Source organism: Rhyacophila brunnea, unplaced genomic scaffold (genome assembly GCF_057557595.1).
Source record: "Rhyacophila brunnea isolate RB1 unplaced genomic scaffold, BYU_Rbru_1.0 scaffold_23, whole genome shotgun sequence".
Lineage (NCBI taxonomy): Eukaryota > Metazoa > Arthropoda > Insecta > Trichoptera > Rhyacophilidae > Rhyacophila > Rhyacophila brunnea.
The window spans coordinates 24377428-24391914 of NW_028232893.1; the positions used below are offsets into that span (position 1 = coordinate 24377428).

Below are 14487 nucleotides of genomic sequence, written 5' to 3' on the forward strand. Positions count from 1 at the left end.
TTGTGTGGTTTTAAATTATAATGATGTAACGCGGTATTGTTTAAATAAGGGAGTTATGCTATGTTAATAAGCCGGCGTTATATTACCTATATAGTTAATTATATTTCTGTTATTATTGGGATCATAATGCAGCGTTTTAAAAGAAATTATGTTCTCATAAATAATAAATAATTACAAGATAAAAAGAACTTTTTATATACAACGTTTTTAAATTTTCTGTTGAATCATATAAACTTGACTTGAATAACTTAAACGATCAAAAAAATTGTACTTGATAGAAATAATACTAAAATGTCATTTTGACATGTCATATTGATTTCCATAGTAACGAACGTATATATTAATAATTTAGTTGCTAAGACCCTAAACCCCTCTAGCAACCAATAATGGTGTCGAAATAACTTGTCATACAAAACAGAATTAACTGAAAATTAATTCAATTCTACTTAAAGATGGCTAAAAGTATTAAAAGTGAATTTGCATTGTGTTCTGATATATTCTAAAAGTTTCAAATGTCTAGCTAGGCAAGAAGTTACTTAAAAATTGATTGCAAGATTTGTACCGGACAAACAAGCGAGCTAAGAAAAACGTTGTAAAATATTAATAATCATACCTACTCTAGTTTTCGTAAGATATTTTATTTCCAAAAAATAAATACATATTAGGTACAATAATAATTTACAATTCGATATTCTTTACAAATAAATATGTTATTATCACTTATTACTAAACGGAGTTTTTAATAAAATAATTTATTACATTCTTAAGAAATATTATGGACAGGTGTATTTGAATTGTATTGTATGAATATAAATTTATGAAAATGAGTATTTTATAAATAGTTATTTCAATTCAGAAACAATTACATAATATACTTAATAATATTATGGTATTTTTATATACCTAAATCTAATGAGATACAGGATGGTGTCAATTAAGTTTAAAAGCAATACAATATATTTTTATATTGATATACTTAGCAATATAGTAAATTACAGCTAACAAATCTCATATTCCTTCCACAACCACTATGTTTGAATAATTCAAGTTATTATTTAATTTATTAAGGGCCAAAGTACTGTGTGATGGTCGAAAATTAAGAATTTGTGGTCTAAAATATCTCAAGAGTTTGTAGGATTTTTTTGCTTTTTCGAAAGTAAAGTCCATAAGAGTATACTAGTGGAAAATATTATAATTAATTTAAAAAAAATCTACACTTTACACTATACAATGAGAATATATATTAGAGTGTGATTGTATTATTATCTATGTTGTTTTTCTTGCGTAGTTTCCATAAGCGTTCCCGTATGGTCCTTGGGGTCCAGCCCCGTAAGGTCCTCCAAAAGGTCTGGGACCTCCTCCAAAGCTTCCGCCTGAAAATTGAAACAATAATTAAATATGATGGTCATGAATTAAATAATTTAGAAAGGGATGGAATTGTAATAAACACTACACGGCGAGGCGCTAGAATTAAACTAAAATCAGCATTCAATAGTTTCTGCGGGCGGCTCCCGTGGTGCAGTGCGTAAGGCGCCGGCCTTCCACCCGAGAATTCTGATTTCGATCTTGGTGAAGACACAATATTTATTTGATTTTCTCAAAGCCTGGGTGTTTGCGATTGTGCAAAATTACTAATAACCACCTCGTACGAAAAAGCAAGGACATGGTTATTTATAATTCTAAAAAAGTTTCTGTTATAACATATTTTTGGAATCTATAAAAAATACGTGCCCTATTTGTGGTGTGCAATATAAAATACATTTGAGACCCATCGGTTTATCGGTGGCACTCGGCACTCGGTTATATTATGAGATGATAAAAGGAAAATATTCCCTAACTCATAAGCCGAGAGAATATCAATGGTGAACATAGCAAAGGACGATATCACTAATTGCTTAGTAACCTAAGATTATCGTGATAAAGGATGGCACGAGAATTCTACTGGAATTTTTCTAATTAGCGATGGGCAGTGGGCAAAGTGCTACCCGTCAGCAGATTTATAATACCATCCTCTTTTATTTGTAATTTTAAATTGTTTGAAAATTCATAAGATCAGGTTAGGTTAAGTACTTACCTATTTTATAATTTATTTTTGGGTGTTTTAAGCAAAAAAATACATCTAAATCGTAATAAATCGCGATAAGAAAATGTAACAAGAAACATGCAACGTTGAACTTTGCTCGGGTACGTACCTACTTTCAACTTGGCTTATCTGTTTTTAAGCTAACTGGATTCCGGCATTCTGGAAAGCCGCTAAATACCATCAACATAGTGTATATGGTGAGATGCTGGCAAAAGCAAGAAAAATGCAAGAACAAAGATTCTTGAGGGTGCCGTGTGGTGTCCATAATATGCTCTAACCGTGGACCGGATATGGTCAAAGAAAGAAGAAGAGGAAAACACCCCTGAGATAACATATTAATTGTGTTACTAAATTTATAACTGAGTCGTTGTAATTTTGTTAATTTAAAAATACATAATTTTTTGAACGCGATAAGGAATTGCGTTGATTGCATGTGTTCGTAAGCAATTACCTGCTAATGAAATTCCTCGCCACCAGTTGCAATCTAGGTAAGGTATTTTTTTTATTGGGTTATATTAATAGGCGTTGTCGCCACGTTTTCCAAATTTAAATAATTCAAATAAAAACAAAACAAAATATGGGGGGGGGGGGCATATTTCACCGGTTGACAGTTCGCCACCGAAGTCGAATGAAAAACAATTGAATTAACCCGTGGAAATGGAGTTTGAACAGAAAAATGGAATTGGAAAAGTGAGTAAGGGATGGGAAAATGGTTTTATTGCCGCATAGGACACGATTGAACCACACTGTGTGGTAGGTACAGCCATTTGGGTCATTTGTTGGAGTGAATATATTTATTGAATGAACAACTAACTCTATTATATCGTAGAAGATTTTTTAAAATTCGCAACTGCACTTTATTGGTAAAATTAACTTGTGTACGTGTAAATTTTACGTATGTAGTTCGTTGTATCATAGTTCACCGTGATCTATTGTATCGGAAATAGATGGCCAAATAGCATTGTCCCAAACACTTAAAAATACGTAACTGAAACCACCGCAATATAAGAGAAAGACAAAAGAAAATAGACAGATAAGTAAATATTAGAAATGAAATCATATCGTATATATTTATGTAAAATTCTGAATGGTTCAAAATTAGGTTAGCGTACCTATCAAATGTCTGATAATGTGATAAGAATGATAGCGTTATTAGCGTTATAAATATATAGCGTTATAAAAATGCTCCACGAAAAACGGCTCATTTTCTACTGCAATGTTTTACGGCCATCTATTTTCGGTCCTACAGTCTGCTGTCAATTGTGGTTCGGCGAAATGTAATTAGAACAATTGATTTGTTACCAAACTCGTTCAAACGTTGATATGGTTGAATTGAGAAGAACTTTTATATTTTTTCATTCGACATGGGGTTACAGCTCGGATATACCGCTCATGATTGGTAGCATAAAGCCTCAATTACATTGAGCTTCTTTACGAGCTGTTTATTGGCGAATTTACAATCTGCCTGTTAAGTCGCCCAGTGTAATCATCGAATAAGCTAATTAGCAGGTTGTAAACACTCTACCGAGAAAAGTTGAAAGCCGGTCAACTTTACACGCTACACGCCGGCGTGTGGGACTACTACGTCTGCGCAGTAGAGCGCAGTACCAACCTCCCGGTAAAAAAACGAACTACGTTCCGTCAAAATAGTCACTGGCTTGTGGCTTCTCAGCGAATGGAAAGTTTTGTGTGTCATCATCAAATCGCAGTAGCTGAATCACCCGCTTTTAAATTCGCCAATAAACAGCTCGTAAAGAAGCTCAATGTAATTGAGGCTTAAATGATAAAATATAAAGAAAACCATATAAATATGTTGCATGAATCATAGATGGATTGACAGCTTAAAGGCGAGAGCACTCAACTGGAAAGTGAAAGACGAGAGTTCGAATCTCACTCGGTCTAAAAAAATTCTAAGAGTTTTTTGAATAAGTATGTATGTTTCTGTGACTATTTAAAATAATGATGTTTTTTTCCATATTAAAGACTGCTACTTTATTAAAACCTTATGTATATTGAACATATATAAATTTGAAAATACTTCTGAGAAAATATATTATACCCAATACAAAAAACCTTTTTGAAAAAAGTAAGACACCCCGCAGGAATAGAACCTGCATCTCTCGGGTATCGCACCCACGCACATAGACCACTAGTCATACTTAATTATTGCGACAAATTTTATCTAATGGGTTTTAATACTCACCGAAGCGCTTTCCAAATTGACCTACAATTGGCGATCGGCTTTTGTATTTTAAATCAAAGTAAGTATTACTGGGTCAGGCAAATACACACATTGTTTTTCAATTTGTGTATGATTCAGAGTATGGACCTAGTAGGTTGAGCAAGTGGCTGACATCCATTTCTCGTAAAAACAAAATCTGCAGAGGCCCATAATATGATCCTATTAGGATCGGACATGGTCGAAAGAAGAAGAAGATGAAGTATTACTTTAATTACTAACCGACGTCACGGATCACTCGAAGATTTTTTTGTAACGTACTTGAACTTGCTAATATTTTTTTTATTCAACGAATAATTCACAAGATTAAATAATTATGTAACAATCTAATTATTGAACATACATAATTTTGAAAATACTTCTGAGAAAATATATTATAACCAATATAAAAAATTTAGTATAATAAAAAAAAATAAAAACTGTGTAGGTATCGGTGGGTATTTGTACAAAAGTTTTAAGATAAAAAAACATGAATTTTATGAAACGATTTGAGTATGACGTACTCGTTGTGAGGATATAAAAAAAAACTTATTGAAACTTCTGTGGCAATATGACGTATGGGTCATAGATACGTATCATAGGTATGTAGATGAATACATACGTAAAAAGATGAAAGCTCTTCCGGTGTATGGAGTATGGGGCTTTAGTCACGTTTCCTGAATATCATAACGGCTTTCAGTGACTCAGTGGAGTGCGCAAAGTCTAATAATAGTGAAGTAAAGTGGTGACCTTTTCTATATTATGAATTTAATAATAATGAAAGAATATATTTTATATAGTGTCCAATACTGTTTTCAATGTTGGAAAGCGATTCATGTGAAAGCAGTCAAGTTTTCATCAAAGTTTACTATGTAGGGACCGTCTACAGACAATAATACGTGGAATCAGTATTATATAGTCAAAGCTTTGATAGTAAGTACCCTACAAATAGCATTCAATAAAAAATACGTTAACTAAGTATGCTAATAATATATTCTATCGTCATTTTTAACAGAGAATGCTTATGTTGAATAATCTTTGAAAAAAATATAGAGAATTGTCAGTAGAACATAAATTTTAATAAACCTTTTCTTTTATTCAACGAATAATTCACAAGATTTTGAGAATGTAACATTCCATATATTGAACATACATAACTTGTAAACACCTCAGATATATATATATATATATATTCGACCATGTCCGATCCTAATAGGATCATATAGGCCTCCACAGAGTAGAGGTTTGTATTAACAGATTTTGTTTTTTACGAGAAATGGATGTAAGCCACTTGCTCAACCTATTAGGTCCATACCATGACTCACACACAAATTAAAAAACAATATGTGTACTTGCTGAACCCAGGATTCAAACCTGAGACCCACGGCGTGTTTGTCCAACGCTTAAGCCGCGCGGCCACCGTGGGTGTATACATATGTATACATACTCAGATATATACCCACTAGAAATAATCATATTTGAAATATAATGACCTATCACTTTAAATTGTGGTAATTAGATAGGAGGCTCATATCATACTTGGTTAATGCACAGTTGGCGCGATACCAGTGGTTATACGGCTTCAAATCCCGTGGAGCATCGTATTTTTTTCTCAGATGTATTATATCTAAGGTGTTTTCAAGTTATGTATGTTCAGAACATAAATTATTCGAAGTGCCAAAGTGTAAAATAGATCAAAGTCTCAAAACTCGACTTTAAAGTTAATTATACATAATATTATGAGATTGTAAACTCTACATTTCAATATTCTGCAAATGAGGCATCGTTCTCAAATCTTTTATAACTATTCCACCATACAATATTGACACGGGTATCTTTATGTTTTTTAATTAGTGTCCAGCCCACGATGGCCGAGTGGCTTAAGCGTCGGCTTATAGTGTCGTGGGTTCCTAGTTCGAATTCTGGGTCCGGAAAATACGCATATTGTTTTTAAATTTGTGTATGAGTCAGAGTACCTATGTAACAATTAGGTTGAGGAAGTGGCTAATATCCGTTTATTGTAAAAACAATATTCTGTTAATACAAACCTTCACTCTGTGGAGGCCCATGTGATCGGGCATGGTCGGATATAACATTGATACTATTAGTATTTGAAGGAGGATAAGTCCAGGTGAGACATTCAAATTATATACGAAAGTTGCAAAAATAATAACTACATTATACCCATGGGGTACCTCTATTCCAGTTTTAGAAATGAAATGCTTAAAAATTGCCATACATAGCAGCAGGGACGTGCAAAGGGATATTATTGCTCGGGTGGCGTCCTGCCAAGCCCTACGTGTCAGAAAAGAAGACAGGCAATTTTCACGCCTAAATCGATGTAGGGAATGGCGACTGCAATTCAAAATTGCCCATACGGACTCCAGCTCCAAACCCTACGTATCCAAAATCAATACATCGCAGTTACAGATGCTTTTGGTGCAACCGATGCCACACGCTCATACCTTTTCTTTATAATGTAATACCAAATCTTCCTCACGCGTAACGGAGCAAAATGAAATATCATTTTTTCGAATGTTGCCAATGGCTCTCATGCTGCTATTGAATGATTAGAAAATTGAGGCATATTTTTTAAAATTTTGAATTATAACGTAAATAAATATTAAAGATCTATAATGAGTATATTGTATCGATGTGGGCGATGGAGCACGGAATTACTCATTTTATGGCGCCCTTCGTCATACAAAAAGTTATATTTTTCATAAGCGTTTTGTTTTCTAACCCATTCTATTGAGACTTTGAAAGAATGCTTTTCAATATTTTGTATACAATTGCGATATTTCAGCCGTAAATTTGGAAATTTTAAAGCCGTAAAAATGCATATTTTCTTCGAAATACATTGATAACGTGATGAAAAAAAAGTCATACAATGCATCGTATAATTATTTTGTTTGTTAGGGTATTCTTTCCACGACGTTTTGGATGAGTCGCAGAAGCCTTTCTAACAAAATAATGTATTGAAGAGTACTGTAAGTTGTTTGTATCGTGTAAGAATGCGAACGCTGCTCTAAGTGAATTGAAAAAGAGTATGCTTATAAATCTACCTGGATACATGTCAAATGCTTTAAAATTAAAGAAATTTAGTAGTATTATTTTGGTGGAATCACACTAGCTTAAAGCTCTATCGACGAACGCCTCTGTTGCCAAGTTATCAATGCAGACCGCATTCTCGCCACCCGGAAACTTAGCCGACTAAGCGAAGTTTTGCATTAGAAAGTGATGTGAATTTTCAGATTTCGCATAGCTTTTACGTTGTACTCACAAATTTATAACATATTTCTATCGGAAGTAGTCGCATTAGTGCTCCAGAATCCACGAATCTAGCGGAAACCCGAAAGCTATAAAAATTATGAAATTGCACGTTAACTTTCTATGCATTTGGCTGAAATTAGCTTTGATATAAATAATATTATGTCCATAGTATTATACTAGATGCCGGCCATAAAAACTTCATTATTGTGTATTTTTGTTTGTGACCCCGCTCATTTAAAAACACCTATTCTCTGAAATAACTCGTAACGCTTATAACGAGCAAATTCAGTCGCTCCCATCTTCCTCGTATTAACCAAGTTCGACTGTAATATTAAAATAAGGTTTATCTAGGTACCTTATCTTAATAATATTAATACTATCGACTGAAGGTACTTGATGGAATTAGAATTTAAATTCTAATGGATTTAAGTTTTGTACTATTCCATTTAAGTCGTTTTTTGCGACCCGGGTTTCGCCTTTCGGCATCTTCAGGCGCCGTGTACACTCACCAAAGGTAAACACACACTGACAACGGACACTCTTAACTGTAGCTAATATAACAAATCAATACAATAAAGTACGTAAAAACCCCATTACCTACCTATCAAGTCAAAGGTCACAAAAATACAACCAACAAATTATGAATAGTTGAAGTGTCAGTAAAAAACCTAATTAGTAAAAACCCTATCTTATTAATAACAATACACTCGATAGCATATTATAATAAATTGTCAAAGCCTAATAATAGATCATTGTTCTTTATAAACAATAAAAATACTACACTCACGATGTGTAAATCGTCAATTCTAAGAAAAATGGTCATATATTGGAAAATAATTAATGGAGTTAACTAATGAGATAGTCTTTAATAATACTCTTACATGGTACCTACTTTTTTATAACATTATTTTTAAACTATACATATAAACTCACCTAATATAATATATGTGTATATACACACCTATACATACCTAAATCCTCATCCATGTTAAGGTAATTTTATAAAAAGTATTTATTTTCCTGTGAGGAAATCTTTTCTTTTTAATTTTATTTATATATAGCGACAAAGAAATTGCGTTACTTTGCATTTTTGAATATATATTAAACGGAAAGTCACTCAGGGGTGCAGTTATCGCGGAACCCATTCAGTTGATGAGGCTCTAGTCTATTTCGCGTGCCCTATTTACTGCATACACCACTGATTGTCTAGTGTTGCCTCGTTGTTTTTCCCGCCCAAAGCCCGCGGTCCGCCATTTAAATTTGTAATTTTGCAACAGCCAGCGCTACCGGAAGTTGGATTTTGCATGCTAACTGCTTGGAGTTATGCCTTTTTACAGCAATAAGCGAGTTAACAGGGCGTCCCTGTTTATTTATTTGCTTGGCACAGTGTTGCACATTGCACATTCAGAAAAATGCCGTTAATTAAGTTTGTAATCGTGTAAATAAACCTTAGCTTAAATTTTATTGTAACAGTTCTTAATTTAAATTGCAATTAACACGTAAAGACCTACAGACTTATTTGTAGAATGGCCAAAAATGTAACAACAAACTACCATAAGACTCCATTTTGAAAATATCATTCGAATGTCAGATTTTGTCCAGTTACGAGTCTTGATTGGGTAGTTTTCGGCTCTCCCATCCAATTCTTCAGATAAGTTTGTAGGTCTGCACATTATTAGATCCAGAAACTTAGAGTAGCACAACGTGGTATGGAGAGGTACATGCTGGGCATAACGCGAAAGGACAAAAAGAGGAATGAGTGGATAAGGAAGCAGGCAAGGGTTTGCGATGTAATAGAGTTTATTAAAAGCCTTAAATGGAGATGGGCTGGACACAGGTCGAAGAAAAGACAATTGTTGGATTAATCTAGTGATCTAGTGGTATCCAAGAAGTACAAAACGTCCGCAAGGTAGACCTAGAGGCCGCTGGATCGATGAAATGATAAAGTTCTGCGGAAGTACGTAGTAACGCAATGCACAGGACCGAGAGAAGTGGAAGCAGCTTGAAGAGGCCTTCATCCAGCAGTGGATAGATTCAGGCGGATAATGATTAATATGGAAAATATTTATCGGTGCGTAAGTGATTTCTCGGTCTCCCTTAAAAATTGAAAACTATGGGAAAAACAGTTTAAAATACGAGTTTTTGTTTATAGTATCTATTTAATACACCAATTGATTATTGAACAGAAGCTTTTCACGACTTTGCATAAGTAAATTTAGTGATTATTAATTCTAAATCATTGAAAGTATGAACGATCTCGTCAGTCTTTTTGAGAATTTTGAAAACAAGGAAAAAATATTCAAAGAATAAAAGATATGCGTCCGGCTGTGAAAGATAGAATGTCAAAAATTCAATTGTAATTTTCAAATTTTTTAAATGGAACTATTTTTTTAGAAATCTTCAAAAAACTTTTTTTTTCGCCATGAAAAACTAATTGGCACGTCAAACAGTCGAAAAATATTATTTGGGAAATGGCACGCGTACGTAAAAAGGTTCGCCAACCCTGGTCTATTTAATCACCTTGACTCATATAATATATTTATATTTTTTTTAAATAATTTTCAGTTGGTACACTAATGACTAATCTAAATGATCTTTCTTCAACGCACACACGATTCTGCATTTTATTCCCAGTTGGGTCGAAATTTAGAATATAATTTTATTATATTCCTAGAATATACAAATCGCTGCCCGTCTACTAGTCATCATACTGCACAGAATAAAAAATATTAATTGTATTTAAATATATTTATGAAACACTTGAATAACGTATTCAAAATCATATTATGCCAACAGAGAACCTAGCGGAAAAATATGAAGCTTGCAATTTGAGATATCTTTTTGATAATTTACAATTTCAACTGTATTAATTAATAATTATGCATCTGAAAACATTAAAAAGTTTTTTTTTAAGTCAAAGATAAACTTACAATTGTAAAAAAAATGTGAATTTGTCACCTATTTGGTACATAGCTTGCGTTATTATTAAATTATTTTTATGGTTATATTTATTATTAAAATTTAGTGTATTAAGTTTTCAAATTTTCGTCGTTTAGATTTTTAACTAATTCACAGTTTTAATATTTTTTATATCTATTTTAAAAAAAACATCGATTTTTATAAAAAATATAAATGAGCATAACTTGAAATCCATTTTATTTATATGAAATATTATTTAGATATGATCCCAATATTTAAGCTCGATTTGATATAAATAAAAAGGATTTCAAGTTATATACAAATTCAATGTACAAAGTGGTTCTAATGGAATTATAATATAACAATGCTTTTAAAAAAGCTTTAAATGTCACTTACGACCCTATAAAAAATATATTTAAAATACATACTATTTCTACTGGCAACTGAATGATACTTTGTTATCATTAAAAATCAGTGCAAAGTGATTCTAATGCAATTATGTGTACTAAAGGTGTTTTAGATTTTTTATAAAAGCCATTTAAGATATTAAATCTATTATCTATAGCTATTGTTTGGATTAGGCAACAGTGCAAAGTGATTCTAATGCTAACGTGATAATAACATAGCAGTGCTTTTACAGAGGCTTTCAATTTCGATTAGGACCTTTTAAGATATCAGCTCGTAGAGGAAGAGACCGCGGTGGACCAGCGATGCCAGTGGGTCCTCCGGGACCAATAAGGACGCCATTTTTCAAATCACGACGTGGAGAAAACACTGGCACTCCAGCTCCTAATATGGTCATAATATAAAAAAATTACAAGATAAAAAGAACTTTTTATATACGTTTTTAAATTTTCTGTTGAATCATATAAACTTGACTTGACTAGCTTAAACGATCAAAAAAATTTGTACTTGACATGTCATATTGATTTCCATAGTAACGCACGTATATATTAATAATTTAATTGCTAGGACCCCAGACCCCTAACAATCAATAATGGTGTCGAAATAACTTTTCATACAAAACAGAATTAACTGAAAATGAAGTCAATTCTACTTAAAGATGGTTAAATGTATTAAAAAAATGCATTGGCATCGTGTTCTGATATATTCTAAAAGTTTCAAATGTCTAGCTAGTTGGGAAGTTAGTTAAAAATCGATTGCAAGATTTGTACCGGACAAACATCCACCGGACAAATAAGAATACGACCTAATAAAAACGTTGTAATAAAAATGATTTAATCAATATATTATATGATAAAGTATCTTATAACTCAGTGATTCCCAACTGGAGTTCCGCAAGAATTTGAAAAAGCTCACCCAAAAATGATGCCTGTCTTGAAACCCTTTTGTTACCAAGCATAAAGTAAGCATATATTATGACCAGCATTTAAGGCCTATGGGTTCATTCGTAAGAATCAAATTTGACGTAAGCGCCTCAACAATTAGCCATAAGCTTCAGCGCATATCAAAGTAAAAAAACAAAAATCGCTTCACTCGGCGTCTCCGGGAGTAGATACGAAATCAGAGGTTTTAAAAGTGTTGAATTAATAATATTTTTTTTCTAACATATTTTATAAACATTTTTGTGGTAGGTAGAATAAATTATAATAATAAAAATAGTAGACCTCCAAATAAGAACCTCATATTATTGATATGCTGAATTTGTGAAGTGACACCTTTTCTTGAACCTATCATATTGTAGGTTCAAATTCAGTCCAAATATTTTTCAAAAAAAAATCTAATACTTATGTATGTTTCTGAGGTGTTTCAAATTGGTATATTATTTATATATATCGGTGTGTATGAATACAAAAGTTATTCATTTTTTCATGAGCTAACATTACAAATTATAAGTTTAAAACATTCACAAGATGGCATAAAAGATGTCTGTTATTATTGCGTTTTTATTGAATTACAAAAACATGACTCATAAAAGAAAGCAATTCAATGAATGTTTGTCGAGGCACAATTTTTTTTAAATTTAGTACGCAACAATCAAGATTTAAGAAACCATTATTATAATAACGTGTATTTGACGGCAGTACGTTTTGGTCGCCGCGGAGGATTTCGGAACATTAGTGTATATAAAATTAATAATTGGTTCTTTAATTAGTGTACAGGCTTAACGGTATGTAATGTATTAGAATAACTATTATAAATTATTATTTTTTAAATTTTTTTTCTTCTCTATTGATACTCGTAGCATCTAATATAATTATTATATTGAGGGTTTCTTATATCCATCAACCGTGTTAGTCTAGGATCAACGAGTTCAGGCAATATACAATTCATATACATCTTGTCAGTTGTGATGTAACGAGTAATATTGTTTTTATTATTCAATGAACTAGGTTCTTACCTCAATATATTTTTTACTTGTGTTAAATAATTACTAATAAATGCCTAAGGTGATTCCATTCAATTCAACTCGGCATTAAATATATTAAATTCTAATGGATTTAAGTTTTGTACTATTTCATTTGAGTCGTTTTATGCGATCCTGGTTTCGCCTTTCGACATCGTCAGGCACTATGCGCACTCATCAAATACACACTGACAACGAAAGCAGCTAATTCTCACTTAACAATAAATTAATACAATAAAGTAAGGTAAAAACTTTATCACCTACCTATTAAGTCAAAGGTCACTATGAAAAATTTAACAAACAATTAGTTATGAATTGTGGCAGTATGAAAAAAAAGATTTTACCACAAACCATCTGAAAAATACATATATCATAAAACATATAAGTACGTGATTTTGTGCCACAAAAGACTTTTTTTATTATTATTTTAACGATTAATAAAATTGTGACACATGTTTCAGTGGCCATTACGATGACAGCATTAGAAAACGTATTTTACTTTAAATTTTCGGTACTGTTCGGTTAAAGCGGATACAGCGGAAAACGCATTTTGATAATGCCAATAAACATACAACTGGATACGTACGTCCCTTTGAAAATAACAAAACATGGCCACCCAGGTACATAAAAACTGTATTAAGTACATGCAAAGTTTTTCAAATCGCTTAAAGCCTAACCAAGTAGGTACATATTTATCAAAACAATTAAAGTCCACCTATATTTTATCTAAACTGCTCAAGACCAAAATATTTTTTTTTTATAAATGGGTCACCGAACGAATACCTTCAGTACTTCCTTGTAGCCATCGTGGTTATTAGATTCAATTATCTTACAATATCTCACATGCTGCAACCATTTCAATAACAAGATAATAAATAATATAATAAATATAATAAAACTACATTTTTTTCAGTTTGACAATCAGTGGTACTATATGATGTTTGATATTTTAGTCAACACAAATTATAGCACCTGGCATGCTTGCTGTGTTCGGAATAGAACGATACAAATAATTGCGACTTGCCAATTTGATTGTTACTGCAAAGAGAGTAGAGGTCATTTTTCCATGAGTCAAATAATATTGCTTCGGACTAAATTTTGGAAAAAAAAGACGTCCTTACCCTTTGAAATTCCAGATCGTACTAACGTTAGAAATAAGAAATTAGAAAAACTGTATGGATTAATCGATCAAATGGTCTCTTTTTGTTAATTTTGCAAAATAATTATATTTCTAAATTGTCTGAAAACAGGATAAATACATGAAAATGTACGACGTGTTTTGGTAATATAGCGTCACTAATTGTACCGAATTTATGGGGTTTTATTTATTTTTTTATTATAAATTATTATTTATAGTATTACGGAAATGTTATATTATAATAAAAAAATATTTTTATTGTGCAGTATATATTATTTTGTGAGAAAAAATCATTCAAAATTGGCTGATGTATACTCAAACTAAAATGGCTTAAAAATCTTTATTTTTCTGAAATTAAAAAAAGTACGTAAGTTAATCAATGAAATGTATTGTTTTACCCATTTCTCTCATACAATATATACCTGCAAAACTATTATTAAGTTCAACATTCATTGTGGCGTGACAGTCGTTTTGACCAATTTCGAAAA

At 32.0% G+C, this 14487-nt stretch overlaps 2 protein-coding genes across 3 annotated transcripts in view; one reads left to right on the forward strand and one right to left on the reverse strand.

Annotated features, from left to right (window-relative positions):
- Positions 1–14487, forward strand: part of LOC147069759 (uncharacterized) — a 281909-nt gene that overhangs the window by 18277 nt on the left and 249145 nt on the right. The gene's annotated exons all lie outside the window — the stretch shown is intronic.
- LOC147069760 (uncharacterized) overlaps positions 739–14487 on the reverse strand; it is a 190794-nt gene continuing 177045 nt past the window's right edge. For both annotated transcript variants that reach the window (XM_085950271.1, XM_085950270.1), the window contains exon 7: positions 739–1373. In XM_085950271.1, the coding sequence (XP_085806397.1) occupies positions 1267–1373 (107 nt within the window). In that variant the 3' untranslated portion in view covers positions 739–1266. The remainder of the gene's footprint in view (positions 1374–14487) is intronic.